The sequence below is a fragment of the Austrofundulus limnaeus genome, unplaced genomic scaffold (assembly GCF_001266775.1).
Source record: "Austrofundulus limnaeus strain Quisiro unplaced genomic scaffold, Austrofundulus_limnaeus-1.0 Scaffold445, whole genome shotgun sequence".
Taxonomy (NCBI): Eukaryota; Metazoa; Chordata; class Actinopteri; order Cyprinodontiformes; family Rivulidae; genus Austrofundulus; species Austrofundulus limnaeus.
Genome location: NW_013952847.1, coordinates 6,184 through 22,196, shown reverse-complemented (window position 1 = coordinate 22,196; position 16,013 = coordinate 6,184). Strand labels below are relative to the sequence as shown.

The window sequence follows — 16,013 nt, the reverse complement described above, 5'->3', positions numbered from 1 at the left end:
TATCAGTCGTGTGAATAGAGAATTTTAATCCCCCAAAAACATTCAAGGACTTTCAAGGACAAATGTAATTTTTGGCTGTTTTCACAAACTTTCCGGGGCCTTGAAATATTTTTCAAATTCACAAACTTTCAAGGACTTCAAGGACCCGTGGGAACCCTGCATCAAGTTACACTTTCTTACAAAATCATGCTTTTTTTCCCCCAGGGGTGCAGAGTCAAGTGTTACATATACAAAAGCAATTTTTAAAATGCTTTCCTATGTAATTTTTATATAACGCTGGATGAGTTGTTTTATTTTTATTTCAAGGTTCACGCTTGTGAAGAAATGTATTGGCTTGTTTACTACTGTCTTTTAAAAAAGCACTACATGTTAAAGTTTTTTTCTTAGGTGAATATGATATAGTTTTATAAACCATTGTGTGATTATTTATGTGATTAAACTGGTGATTTTATGAACAGACTGGTCTGAGTGGCTGCTGTCACAGATGGTTACTCAGAGAGGAAGGTACATATAGATTAGATACATGCCTGATTCACTTCCAACACTTTAATTGATCTGTTGTTTTTACATTAGGACAGAAAATCTTTACAAGGTCCTGGCTCCAACTGTAGTGTGGCCCTTTTGATGATGCAATGACAATGGGCGGAGTCAGGTCCTGAAGATGATTATAATAAAGTGACTTCCTGGTTTAGGGTGCTGAAAGCAGAGACGAGCTACAGAGCTAGTAAAACCTGCTTCTCAGTGCAACGCTAGTGGTTGTATGACTCTTTTCACATTCAAACATTCAACTGTTGGTACATTGTCTGTCTGGTTACAAACACATATTAAAGGTAAACGAACACACCGACATTATCACTTATCTTTCACTTGCTTTGCAGCTCTGGATACAAATGTTCCTTTGACTAAATGTTTCAAGACCCCTGATTAAAAGTGGAATTAGCACTGAAACAACTGTTTTATTCAGTGGAAACAGTCGACTCACTGGGCTTTGGTACAAATTTATCTCTGCTTTATATACACATTTTAAAATGCGAGTTTGAAAATATCTTGAGAAACTGTAACAACTCTCTGGGTGGACGGTAACATGGGACCTGTGTGCCCATTATAAAGCTTCAACTGTGATTTTAAGATAATTCAAAATATCAAGAGGATTCATCTTTTAGTGATATTTCTAAATATTAGAAGTTTACAGGAGCACAAAGTTTTTGAAGAACCCACAACTGTAGGTAAATAAAAAAATGTCAGCCATAATCTAGTAGTCTACCTTTGAAATTTTGGTACAAAAATGTGTATTTAGAAGAAAACATACAGTAATCAGCCTTTAAACAATTTAATCTTTACACACTTTATTAAGCATCATGTCCAATATACATTGCATTGACACAAAACAGAACATTAAAAAAAAGACCCAACAACAGCCTACAACAAATATTGGCTTTGTGATGGATTATCTGGACACCATTTTCAGAGCGTATTGCTTAATGACATTTCAAACGCACTGCATCTGTGCAAATACAGTGAACACCGGTCAGAGGTCATGGTAGGTTGGATCTTTGTCATGGGAAACGGAAATGGTAACAGCAGGTATGTGATCATAAAGCCCACTCAATCAGCTAACTGTACACATCACACTCACCCAGGGTGGACCAGCAGTGGTATGTTTGAGTCTGACCATACTCCCCGCCAACCTAACGGCATGCACCACTAGTCTCAGTGACCATCACAGATCTGTCAATCAGTGTGACGCATGATAATCACAGCTTCAACACTATCAATAAARCAGGCTAGTTCTTTTTAATGCCCACCCAAACATGACTCACACTTTAAAAACCAGATTCCAATTCAGCGATTCATTAAAAGTAACGGTATCCAAATGTGCACCGATCAGAGCTYCAGATGTAAAGAGGAAAAAGGAGCAGCATTTAATCTAGACCATGGTTTTATCCACACACAATCAAATGTGCCCCAGGGAAGAAAGAAAGCATGAATAATCCAACTGAACTATAGAGACCCTTAAATACAAGTGTTTCCAAACAGATCAAGAACCACAAACCTCATCCAATCTGCTTGTTTAAACTGAGGTTCATCAAGTGTCTGGTAACCAATCCACCTGAGGAATAATTACAACTGGGCTGAGTTTAATTTAATGTCAGTAAATGAAAATACCTACTTTGTCAGCCAAAACGACACAGAGGAGATAATGGAAGATTTTTTTTAGATTCATCTTATTTATGGCTAATATTGAGTGTATCAAAGCTAGATCCTGAGAAATTGGCACAAACGTTCCGCTGCGTGTCCGAGTCAGTTCATTTATAATCCAACAATAACTCTTGAACTGATGCACAGGATCTACTCAAGTCTACAGCCACCAGCTACCTGCAGAAGGATTGTTTGGATGAATTATACACATTTTGGGTGTTATGGTTTCAAACATCTCAGACACACACATTGATGTAAAAAACAAACAAAAACAAAACAACAACAACCGGGTGGCAGTTTCTCAAAAACTCTACAAACTCTAAACGTTCTCAAGCCGTTTCTTTAAACAAAGCTCAAGTTGTGAGGAGGTGAAGCCAACAAAAAGGCAACAGTGATGCAAAAACAGCATTGAAAGAAAAAAAAGAACACCTGACAGATTTGTTGGGTTGACAATAATCTGTTAGTCTGCAGCAGGGAGGACAAATGACAACCTAATGAGAACAGGTTTTTGTTTTGTTTTACACAATCTTGACCACTAAATTGCATAAGAAACCTGGTATAAAGTAGAAACTGTTCAGCAGCAGATAAAAAAGCAAGTTAATTTACAGTAGTGACATATTTTACATCTTTTCTTCTCCAAAATAAATAAAATTAAATATACAATTCCAGGTAGGAAACAGGTTAATTTCGCTGGTAGGATTCTCAAATTGGCTCATCTGGCAGACCATTCACAGAAACATAGTTGAGGCCAACCAATTCCTTTGACTGGCAAAACAAAGGGTGCAAAAGCCTTTTGCTGAAGTTTTCTTTCTGAAGGCATTTCCTACAAACTGCACAAAAACACACAATGACGTGAAACGTTTCAGAGGCCAGGTTAAGACAGGGAGACCCGAGTCAGTCTACTCACCCTGGAATTTACAGCCAAGTCCTAATCGAACGCCATTTCTTGACTTTTTCTTACACAGCGAGCAACCTTCCGCTTAAATTCACCGTTAGGGTCCTCCCTCCATTCTTTCTGCGGGGACAAGAATCGTATTATTTAATGTTTCTGCCCGAGTTTAATCCAAACCATCTTCTGATGAGGGAAGATTCACAGCTGCTTTGGTCAAACCTTGGGAATGATGTTAGTGTAAAGAGTATATGTTTAGGATGACTGTGTGCTGCTGCTACCACACACACACACACACACACACACAGGGGAAACAAAGTATTCAGTCAGCCAGCAATTGTTAAAGTTCTCCCACTTAAAGAGATGAGAGGCCTGTAGTTGACATCATAGTTAGACCTCAACTATGAGAGACAAAATGAGAAAACATCTAGAAAAATCACGATTTTTTAAATAATTTATTTGCAAATTATGGTGTGAAATTAAGATTTGGTCAATAACAAACAAGCAAGATTTCTCCCAGATCTGTAACTTGTTCTTTAAGAGGCTCCTCTGTCCTCCACACATTACCTGTAGTAACAGCACCTGTTTGAACTTGTTATCAGTATAGAAACCTGTTCTCAACCTTAAATGGTCACACTCCAAACTCACTACGGTGAAGACGAAAGAGCTGTGGGAGGACACCAGAAACCGAATTGTAGACCTGCACCAGGCTGGGAAGACTGAATCTGCAGTAGGCAAGCAGCTTGGTGGGAAGAAATCAACTGTGGGAGCAATCATTAGAAAATGTAATACCTACAAGACCACTGATAATATCCCTTGGTCAGAGACTCCACACAAGATCTCACCCCGTGGGGTCAAAATGATCCCAGAACCACAGGGCGGACCTGGTGAATGACCTGCAGAAGGCTGGGACTAACATAACAAAGACTACTGTCAGTAACACACTACACCACCAGGGACTCAGATCCGGAAATGTCCCCTTGCTTAAGCCAGAACATATCCAGGCAGAGGTAGACAAGGATATTTTTCAGATTGTCCAGCAGACAACCTGTTGACAAAACCTGGTTGTCCGCAAAACCTTTTGGTTGTCCTAAAGAATCTCAAGAAAAATGTAATTTAACAAGTATATTGTTCTGTGGACAAAGTTGATTATATATAATTGTTCTCAGTCAGCCAGGTTGACAGGATCTGTGTGAATAAAACTTCATCATTCTCTTCTTTGAAATAAAGTTCAACATTCACAAGCTTCTTTCTGCTCATAGGTCAAATATTTTCACTTAAATAGGAGTATCCTGTGTACACAAGTCCTTATTAAAAGTAACAGTTTAGTGTTCTGTTTAGCTATACCAAATTTTTTTCTCCCTTTCATTTTTACAAATGATGGACACCCGCAGCAGAGAACTTTAATCAAGGTGGTTTTTTCTTGGTTGTCCACCGGACAACCAGGAGACAGGATCTGGTTGTCCGAAATGAAAATAGGTTGTCTCRGACAACCTAAACAATGGTTATGTCTACCCCTGCCAGGCCCATCTGAAGTTTGCCAGAGAGCATTTGGATGTTCCAGAGGAGTTCTGGGAGAAAGTCATATAGTCAGATGAAACCAAAGTAGAACTGTTTGGTAGAAAAAACTTGTCGTGTTTGGAGGAGAGTGAATGCTGAGTTGCATCAAAACAACACCATGCCTACTGTGAAGCATGGGGGTGGCAGCATCATGCTTTGGGGCTGTTTCTCTGCAAAGGGACCAGTATGACTGATCCGTGTACGTGAAAGAATGAATGGGGCCATGTATTGTGAGATTTTGAGAGCAAACCTATCAGGAAAAGCAATGAAGATGAAACATGGCTGGGTCTTTCAGCATGACAATGATCCCAAGCACACTGCCAGGACAACAAAGGAGTGGCTTGGTAAAAAGCATTTCAAGGTCCTGGAGTGGCCTAGCCAATCTCCAGATCTCAACCCTTGGAGATCTCAACCTTTGGAGGGAGTTGAAAGTCTGTGATGTAGTAACATCCCCAAAACATCACTGCTCTAGAGGAGATCTGCATGGAGGAACAGACCAACATACCAGCAACAGTGTGTACCAACCTGAAGACTTAAGGGCTCGACACATGGGGAGCGACAAACTACAGCGATTAACGGCTGTCATCGCAGCCAGGGTGAAACCCGACACACGGGACGCGATAGCGATCGCAGCGTTGTGAATCGCGCTCTCAGATCACTTGTCTTCACGAAATTTGATTGGTTCTTGACTCTGAAGTGGGGTGTGCATTACGGACGTGTAAACTAAACAAAACTTGCGATGCTAATGATATTGAAAAACAAACACACATCAAGATACAATTTTATGAGGAAAAACTTACCATAAACTTCACCCTGGTGCCAATAAATCCCCACAAAGCTTTTTAGTGATCACTTGGTGAAAGTGTTAGCTAACTGCAGTGTGTAGCATACTCTCCTCTCATTGGTCAGTCAATGAAACCCTCGCTGTACACTAAGTGACAGCGACAAAAGTTGAACATTATTCATCTTTCATATGTCATGTCGCAAGCTCGCGTCTGCACGTCTACGTGTACGAGCGCAAAATTTCACATGCACTATTTTCGCCGGTCGCTTGGCTGGAGGAGGGCAAGAGATTTTCGCCTCACCGCACAGGTTCCATAGGAAATGAATGGAGAGCGAGCGACGTCGCCTCCCGTGTGTCGAGCCCTTTACAGAAAACATTTGACCTCTGTCACTGCCAACAAAGATATATAACTAATTATTGAGATTAACTTTTGTTATTGAACATTTTCCACCATAATTTGCAAATAAATTCTTAAAAAATAAATAAAATAAAGAAAAATCAGAATATGATTTTCTAGATACGTTTTCTCATTTTGTCTCCCATAACTGAGGTGATGTCAATTACAGATCTCTCATCTTTGTAAGTGGGAGAACTTGAACAATYGGTGGCTGACTGGTGGATGACTAAATTTCCCCCCACTGCATCTTAAAATCTAAATTTTTAAGTTATATCAGCCATTTTGAACTGGGTTGACTCCAAATGGTAACACATTGTAGAGGCACATCCAATTAGTGCTTTCTGACAGCGTCATTAAAATCTCCTCACTCGTTAATATATGTTGACGGTAGGGGTGCAACGATACAGAAAATTCACGATTCGGTTTGGTTCGATACTTTAGTTTCAGGGTTCGATATTTTTTCAATACAAAAAAGAGAAATGTCCATGCCCCTTTTAACTTGTAATTTATTTAAATTAAATATGAACATTTGTTTAACCTCAAAAGTCCAGTTTTTTAATTAAATGTTGCTGAAACAGCAAGTTTCTCAGTGGATCTGCGCTCAAAAATGTAGCCTAGGTGGAGTAGTCGAGCACAGATCCACTGATCCTTTAACACAGAGCATCTTCAGAAGACATGTTGATAAAATAAATTTAAAAAAAATCTGTATTGTTTGATACGTGTGTGTATTGAACCTAAAGCACTGTTCGATACGGGTACATGTATATTGTTGCACCCCTAGTTGAGATATTCAGACGCAAACACACACACACATACACCATGGCCCTTTCACCTTTGGTGGGGGCAACGATGACACAATCAATTAAATTGACACAAAGCTTACAAGAGCTAAAAGGCAACTTATAGAGAATGGCAGAAATAGCAGAACTTACTGCAGCATCCACATTAGCTGGTGAATCACTGTTTGGGTCTGCCAGCATGGAGATAACACTAATCATGATTGTCTCTACGGTGTGGATTGGAAGCCAGCGCTCCTCAGGCTTTTCATAACCAAATTTATCTTCTCCTGGCTCGTGCAGGATCGAGATGCAAACATCCCCATTCTTTGCAACTGTAGGGAAGGATTGGAGGACCAGTTAAACACACAAATATACAGTACAGTCACACAGTACAAAGTGTTGAAAATTTTTAATATATGCACATTCAGAGCATGAATATTTAATAACTAATGATTCAAGGACCAGTCGTTACCGTTGGGATGCCAGATCTCTGTGATAAACTTCATCTTTGGTGGTCGTAGTGGATAATCGTAGGGAAAGGTTAGGTATGCTTTAAAAAAGCCTCCTTCACTATAGTCCAAAAAGAACAAAAATACAAGAAAATAGATATTTTTTAAACAAACAATTCATGTTTTTGAACTCAAGGCATTTTAAACAAATATTTTCTGACTTACAAAAGAGTATCTTGCGGACCAATGATTACGACTTCCCACTTGTAAATGTCGTCATCATCTATGAGACCAGCTGAAAAGCCCTCCACAGGGTTCTTGTTGAGCTCTGGGAACAGAAGAAAAACAAAAAGTTAAAAACCAGAGAAGAGTTTTTGAGAGTCGAGGCCTCGATGGTGCAAGTGGTCACCAGAGAACTCTGGACTGTGAACTGAAAGAAAACCCAGGAACAACCCCAGACCTCTGTCCAGAGGAGCAGAACTAAACATGCTTTGAGGAACCATGAAGCTCTCAGGGCACTGGTGGAGGACAAAGCTTGAAATGAAAAATGCAATAAAACAAGTTTTGAATGCAATAACACCATCCATAAAATGTGAGGTGGGTGTATATCAGTTGCTCCTCTTATGAGAGAGTTGGCMGTTCAATTCCACCACTATTCAGTCCAATAAGTGTCCCTGGGCAAGACACTGAACTGCCTCTGATGTGTCCCATCAGTGTATGGATGTGACTTAAAGCACTGAGTAGTCTCTATAGATTGATTTATCTGTATTAGCTTTGTAGAGAGATGTAGTAGTGCTGTATGAATGGTTAAATAAGGGCACAGACTGTAGTGTGAAGCACCTCGAGTACCCTGGTTGGATARAAAAATAAATATATAAATATAAAAATTATCATTGGCTACACCTGAGCTAATTAAAAAGGCACATCAGGCACATGTGAAAATACTGACACACTTGTTACCGTACCCTTTAATCAGTATAATTTCCAGGAAGAATTAGTTCTTCATACAGAGCTGCCAGACCCCCAGAGAACTGTGTGAACTTTTAAAAGAACCATGTAGTTTCCAGAGAAAATCACTCTTCTTTCAAAGCCTTAAAAATTTAATCTGTTAGATAGAAAACAAACATAAGCTTCAAATTTTAATACACTGAAAGCTTCAGCACAGTGAGAAATGTGCACCGACTACATCATACCTCAGGGTGTAATCACAAAATTCCAGGCAATCACAATTTGATTTTTTAATCTAGTAAACTGTAATGAATCCAATACTAACCTGTTACATCTGTAACTGTATGCTAAATAAACAAATCTGCTTCCTAAACCTGTCACTACTGTACTGATTTCTAAAGGCTGGCACTGAGGATTAAAAATCCTCATCAGTTGACCTCTGGATTAAAACAATAAATACAATTTGGGAAGAAACTAGTACCAAAAGCCTGAGCTGATCTCTGAATAACAGCATTTTTCCATTAGATTAAAAAAAGTTCGTTCGGGTCAATGTATGCCTCTGTTCAGCATTACAGGAACATAAAGATGTTCATGTCTGTGTTTCAGTTGTTAATCTTTGTTGTTGTACATGTCACTCTTTAAAGATAGAAGCCCTCCAAGTTCATTCAATAATTTTTATCATCAAAAATGAGAGTAGTGTTGAAGTGATCCACCAATTTGAAACAAAAGCCCTGATGCAGCTCAATAATCCAGGTAGAAAAATCTAAAATAAGTTGAGTCAAGGGATTAACAATAGTGACTAAACCTTAGTTAAATCAATGAATCACAAAGAAAAATGCTTTATGCAACCATACTGGGAGTAATGTAGAAAGACTTGTTACTGTTATTTTCAACCACCACCAAAACATTTTCCTGACCACCTGAATTATTTAGGGCTTCAGGTTTTTGTAATTAAATCAAGCTGACAGTGTTTTATTGCAACAACAGGTTTAACTTTATCAGGTGAATTCTTCGGCTGCAACTTTACACGAGGCTAATGTTGTGACTCTGAATATAACATTGCTGCAATATAGCTGAAACCTGTTTTTTTAAACAGCTGTTATCACACACCGTATTTGTAGCCCAAATAAAATACATGCGGTTTAATTTAAACATGAAAATTAAAGTGGGTCACTAGTCCCTACGAAACCTACCCCATCTGGACTCAGTGACTTAGGATTTGACAGATTCTGACACATTTTGTTTGTGTGTGTGTGTGTGTGTGTGTGTGTGTNCTGTGACAAACTTTCCTTCAAGAGATCAGTAAAGTATATTTAAATCATCTATCTAAAGTCCTAATGTGTGACATATTACAAAAAGCAAACAAATGGACTTTGAGCACTTTGGCTTAATTTTCTGGCGTAAGATATGTTAGATAAATTCCCCCGAAACYGTATGTCTTATTAGTTTGAAGGCTTTAAAAGGAATTATTCAGAGGAAGAAAAAAAAAAAGGCTATCATGAGAGGGTATTGGTGAAGAGATTCCCGTGATAGGCACTGAAAAAATGCCCCCATCATTGATCATAAAATAAAAAAAAGAGTGATGACTCTTAATATAAGCCTAGGGATGTACATCAACAGCTACATCACAGAGGAGATGAATTATAAATGTGTAGAGTCAAAAGAGCCAACTTCACAGACCGAGGCAGATATAAACACCAGATAGGAGATATTATCTTAGAGCTAAATTACACATTTAAGTATCTTTTATCAAGTGGCTACAGGATGTATTATACTAAATGTGAGAGAGTGGAGTGATTTAATCTCTCACCATAGCTTTTGTTTAAAGTAATCAGGACAGATGATTCCCTGGATTGATTATTCCTTTGTTCTGTCCGACAACTAATGCCAAACTAGCTAACAGGCTAACCAGATTGGATTTACGATTCTGGTCTGGTTCGGATGGGTTGTTTTAGGCAGATACACTTCGACATATATGTCTTGAATCTCGATAGTGATATAACCAAAGCAACTTAGCCACACACTCGGCCGCGTTGATAAAGCGTTCTTTATGCWGCTGGGTTAGCTCGCCGACCTCACTCCTATGGCGTAAACAGAGCCGCGCGTAGCTTCAATAAGCTAACGTCAGCTGATAAACACAATATAACCTTTATTAACGCACAGTCTGAAATACTCATTACCTGCCAGTTGTTTTCGAAGAAGTAAAGCTGATTGTTCGGTCATGGTACGCGAACGTAACCGAGGAGAAATGAAGTGTGTTAGACGAACACTTTCTGAAAGCGGAGCTAAATRTGGCTCTGCGATGCCTGCTGCTGGTTTCTCTGTTTTCACACAAGAATCAGCGGCTGGCCTTAAGTGCGCATGCGCCTCACACGCATCCTGAATCCGAATCTAAAATCCGAAACGTTGCCAGATATGCGATAATTACGTATTTATGGCAACACTTCCCTGATAATTATCAGGCGATTGTGTTGTGCACCCAATAATGCGTACACAAAGAATTACGGTAGTCATGTTTGCAAGACAGCGCATCCTCAATTAGCACTAATATAAAAAATTTTTTAAAGCGGCAGTACGCTATTTTGTCATTTTCTATCTGGCARCCCTTAACCAATACCTGTATTTCCTGATTAACATTACAATTAGAATTAAATAAGTTATCTCACTTGTTTCATGACGAATCATGATCATTTTAGATACGTTCGTAATAAAACAAAACAAAAATAAATGACTTTTTCAGACATTCATGTCCGAAAGATATTTTTGATTTATCCAGACATCTTGTTAGAGAGTATGAGCTCAGGATTCCACATTTCTATTGATGTGAACACAATTTAATGTCAAGTTCGAGGATCACTTTGTTGGTGCTAAAACCTCACGTCAAAGTGTGTTTACTTTTTTTTTAGTATTTTTATTTTAATAATTTAACCGAATAAAACAATTTGTATTTCTGTGACAGGCGGATAACAGGTTGCTTTGAATGACCCTTTTATGTGGCTCCAGGTTTCACAGAAAATAAAAATTAAAAAGGCACACTGTTCTTTATGGTCGCAGAAAGAGGTGGTGCGTTCAAAATGAGTTCAAAGTCGTCGGAAATGTTACTTAATAACGTTCAGGTTTATAAAAAAATACCAATAAGAAGAATATTTTTGAAAAATATTTAATGAAGTACAAATAAAATAGTAATACTTTTATTTAATCTCCAAATATGTATACACAAACACACAATTCATCTAAGACCTCACAGTCAGAAGCGTGGTTGTTGAAAAATACGAGCTGGTCACAAGGCCTGGAACGCAGCGCCAGGACGGAAGTTATTCGGCGCCATATTTAATACATGAGATGCTAAGTGATGTTAGCTTTTTCCTGAGAAAAACTTTAAACCAGCCACGGATACATTGCAAGCCCACCAAAAATATTTTAAAATGAATGTAGTAGACCACGTTCGGGATATGGCTGCAGCCGGTCTGCACTCTAATGTTCGCATATTGAGCAGTTTGTTGCTGACGATGAGTAATAAYAATCCGTAAGTAATAAAAGGGCTCCGTCTATTTCCTGACGATTGTCCTGCCATACTTCAGTTATTTGTTTATATTTTTCTCCGTGGTGGTCATATCTTACAGTTAACCACCATGTCATTAACAGCAAATATTTATGACTGTAAAATCTGCACTGGTAAATGATTATGTATTTGATAATACAGTGAGCGTTATTCTCCAAGACGTAGCCACAGCCATGTGTTGAGTCCTGGACGTACAGTGTCAGCAGCATAAGGTGGTAAAGGATAACTTATCATGTATAAATTATTCGCATTTTCCCCTTTCAGTCTTAGTGTTGTAGGGTTGATTATTTTATAAATYTGTGACAGCTAACTAAAGCTCTAGATCACACTTCAGTGTATCTGATGCTTCTCTGGTTATCACATGCACTTCTCTGCTGTATGGCTTTTATATAGATAACATTTTTATTGATTTGGTCGAATGCATTCATTTTCTTTTTAAGGATTTAGGTTCACTTTTCCCTCATCTTAGTCTGTGGTGTTTAAATAGGCTAGTTTCTTTTTTGTGTGATTTTTTTTTTCTGATTTATCTGAATTTTATCTGTTTCTTGAAGGGAGCTGTTCTCGCCAGCCCAGAAATATCAGCTGTTGGTTTACCATGCTGATGCCATTTTTCATGATAAGGAGTACCGCAACGCTGCCTGCAAATACAGTATGGCACTTCAGCAGAAGAAGGTGCTCAACAAAACCTCTAAGGTCCGTACTTCAGCTGGTGGAGCTGCATCCAACTTACAGGCACAGGTGTGTATGTTTGTACAAACTGAGCTTCAACGTTGTTGTATTGTTTGTTGTGTTTCATCTTTTTGGCCATTTGTCAAACTGATTACATTACAGTGAATAACTTATAGCTGTATTGTGCTTTCAAAAAAATGAATCAACAAACAAAATCAAAAAGTCAAACATGTACATGTTKAATATCTGTTGCCAGCTCAGATAACATGCAAGAGTCTCCTATAATGTCTCCTTATTAGGGTTGTACAATCCTATAGTTTTAAACAAAAATCAGCTTTAAATTGTACATTTAAATATGTACATTTTACTTGATATTATATAATTCAGAATAAGATTTATTCCAAAACTTTTTATTTTGTGATGTAACAATCGAAATTTACGATGTCCTGCTCTGAGATTTTTGACTGAAATTCACAATGCATATTTTGTTGTTAGTTTTAGCATGTTAGACATTTATTTATCCATCCATTCATCAAATATCTTCCCCTTGTTCTGGAGTCTGGAGTGGGGCAGCAGCTTGAGCAGGAAGACCCAGACATCTCTTTCCTCAGCCACGTCTCTCAGCTCCTCTGGGAGGACAAAAGACATAGTCTCTCTGGCGTGTCCCGGGTCTTCCTCATTGTCTCCTCCCAGCCAAACATGCCTGGGAAGCCTCCTCAGTAAGGCGTCCATGCAGCATCCTTAGGTACAAAACAACAGTCAGATCCTGTCCCCACCACTCAAAGGYGCAGGGAAGCTCTCATCTACTGGGAAAAACTTCAAGGCACATGCAGCATGCTGCTGGGTGGCTGTAGTTAGATCCACACCATCCCATCGCCTCTCACTATAGACAACTCCAGAGTGGAGTAATGTCCAGCCCCTCTCATGTCTGGTTCCAGAGCCTATCCTGTGTGTAGAGGTGTGCCCGACTCTATAGTCTGTACCTCTCATCCTCACACACAAGCTCAGGCTCCTTCCCACTAGAGGTGACATTCCATGTCCAAAGAGCCAGGGTCAGARCGCCAAGACGCCTACATTTGGCTGCCCCCMACGTCACCATGCACCTGACCCGTATGTCCCCTCCTGCAGGTGGTGGGTTCACAGCAACATAAACTCATGTTACTCATTCAGGCTGAGCCCAGCTGGGCCCCATGGGTAGAGAGGCCCATCACCAGGCACTCGCCAACAAGCCCCTCCCCTTCCCCGAGCCTGGCTCCAGGGTGGGGCCCCTGTAACCCACATCCAGTGTTAGGGTCTCCATATTCTTTGTTCAGACAAATAYTTCTAAATAAACTGATTTATGTCTTTCTGTTTTTGTTTTTCAGAGTTTGCCCTCAGAAACTGAGGTAAAATACAAAATAGCAGAATGCTACACTATTCTGAAACTGGATAAAGATGCCATCGCTGTGCTGGATGGGATTCCTTCTAGACAAAGAACTCCAAAGGTAATAATATCAGCTATTATACTCATTGTTTTTATTGTGGTTTTCTTTTCATGCAGACCATTCAGAGTACACTACAGGAMAAAAACTGGGGCTGAAAACTTGATATATAACCTAAACATAGATTCATCAATATATTTTAAGGTCTTCTAAGTTAAGTAGTGAATATTTTAATGGTTTAAATGTTAAATGTAGTTAAAGTTTTTATTATTTAAATCTGTCAGCGACTCTGTGATGAAATTCACGATCTGTACCAGTTCATGAGSGGTCTACTGGGTTCCTCTGAGAGGAAATCCTGATGGTGGTTTTTCTCACCTCAGATCAACATGATGTTGGCTAACCTGTACAGGAAAGCTGGTCAGGAACGATCTGCTGTGACGAGCTACAAGGAGGTGCTCAGACAGTGTCCCCTTGCCTTGGATGCAATTATTGGTAAGTTCCAGGTCCTGTTATCGACCAATCTAAACACCACATCACAAATATCTAAACTGATAGGTCACAAAAACCACACATGACACAGCAGTGCCTCATATGGTTTACACAAARTAATCATGCCCACCAGCTTGGACCAAAGTTACATTAAAATGTATTTAGGAGCAGTCTGTATCTTACCTGCAGTAGATGACAGTCAGAGCACTAGGTATTAAGAAATAAAGTGGCACAATTTATTGAATTCATGTTTGTTTGCCTTCTGGCCTCATTTGAAGAGTTCTGTGATCTCAGTGGGATTTGCCTGGCTAAATAAAAGTAAATAATGCAAACTTATTGTCATACCAATCTCAGTGAGAGCAAAATCAGTTTCTCAAAGGACTGCAATAATCCATAGGCCATTATATTTAGATTAAAATGTCAYGTTCTGCATGCTTATTATTTATTTGGTCAATGTGAGCAGTGCAGTAGTTCATGTTGATGTGAGTGAGGACTATGATTATAATAATAATTCCTGTACATCTGGTATTTTGACACAAAGTTTTTTTTTTTGTTTTGTAATTTTCTGCAGAAATGCTGCTAACATCTCTTTTGCTTCTTATTGATTTGCTGTTTTAGGAATGTTTTTGTGTGAAGAGAGAAACTGTAATTGGTTAGGGAATCTTGATTTCTCCTTTAACTTTTCTGTGCACACAATTGTGCAGCACACACTAATTCATTAGTTTTAGATTTTGCAGTTGACCAGAATGACTGAATTTATTCTAAATATTTGGTGAAAGACATGATAACCTCAGTGTGTACAGTAACTCCTAAATTCAGGTTTGAGTGTGTTGTAACCACTGGCTAATAAATGAGCTTGAAATAGTTTCTTTTACCTGTAACTGCCAACTTTAAAAGTGGTATTGCACACMCCCCCTCCCCCCAGGCCTTCTGTCTCTGTCAGTTAAAGGAGCTGAAGTGGCCTCCATGACCATGGATGTGATCCAGAGCATTCCCAACTTGGACTGGCTCTCTGTTTGGATCAAAGCTTATGCCTTCATCCACGCAGGAGACAATCAGAGAGCTATCAACACAATCTGGTGAGCAGAGTTCCAATGCTTCGAACAAAGAGGCTGCCTTTGGTTCTGGTTAATAATAAAACCATTCTGCTCCAGCTCTCTGGAAAAGAAGTCTCTTTTGCGGGACAACGTGGACCTCCTGGTGAGCCTGGCAGATGTTTATTTCAGGGCGGGGGACACCAAAAATGCCATTCTGAAGTTTGAACAAGCGCAGATGTTGGACCCATATCTCATTAGAGGTGAGTCACACAAAGATATGTTTTTAGGCCCATGGTTACAGTTGATGCAGTGTATGCTAATGACCTAGCAATATGCCATAAATATATAAGTATATCTCACTTTTTGACCAGTTTTTATTTTCATGGTTTGACAACTGYTGTTAGTGCTGTAATACAAAACATCACCTGCAGGAATGGATGTGTATGGCTACCTAATGGCCCGTGAGGGACACCTGGAGGATGTTGAAGTCCTAGGAGGACGATTATTTAATATATCTGACCAACATGCAGAACCCTGGGTGATCTCTGGGTGAGTCTGAATGAGAGCCTAAGTTCTTTACTTAAACTATCAAAGCAAAAAACAACAGGATAAATAGGTTATAGTATTAAGTTGCTGAAGTGCTTCTATTGGTATGTTTTCTTCAGTTGTCACAGCTTTTACAGCAAGCGTTACTCCAGGGCCCTCTACCTGGGGGCCAAGGCCATCCAGCTGAACAGCAACAGCGTTCAGGCCCTCCTCCTGAAGGGGGCAGCACTGAGAAACATGGGGCGAGTTCAGGAGGCTATCATTCATTTCAGAGAGGCCATGCG

General features: G+C 39.3%; 2 protein-coding genes across 2 annotated transcripts in view; one reads left to right on the top strand and one right to left on the bottom strand.

Annotated features, from left to right (window-relative positions):
• Positions 1–6,650: 6,650 nt before the first annotated feature.
• Positions 6,651–10,352, bottom strand: LOC106529462 (ubiquitin-conjugating enzyme E2 G1; the record flags this gene model as incomplete). The annotated part of the gene is given in 4 exon segments (XM_014024900.1): positions 6,651–6,940; positions 7,081–7,178; positions 7,283–7,385; positions 10,186–10,352. Coding segments are annotated over 4 exon segments (534 nt in total), but the record flags the coding sequence as incomplete, so codon positions are not given.
• A 985-nt stretch (positions 10,353–11,337) lies between these two features.
• The window catches only part of anapc7 (anaphase promoting complex subunit 7), a gene marked incomplete in the record, with an annotated part of 10,135 nt that continues 5,459 nt past the window's right edge, over positions 11,338–16,013 (top strand). The window contains 8 exon segments of the mRNA XM_014024899.1: positions 11,338–11,531; positions 12,119–12,305; positions 13,601–13,720; positions 14,038–14,149; positions 15,072–15,225; positions 15,301–15,443; positions 15,615–15,732; positions 15,849–16,013. Coding sequence (XP_013880353.1) covers positions 11,431–11,531; positions 12,119–12,305; positions 13,601–13,720; positions 14,038–14,149; positions 15,072–15,225; positions 15,301–15,443; positions 15,615–15,732; positions 15,849–16,013 — 1,100 coding nt within the window.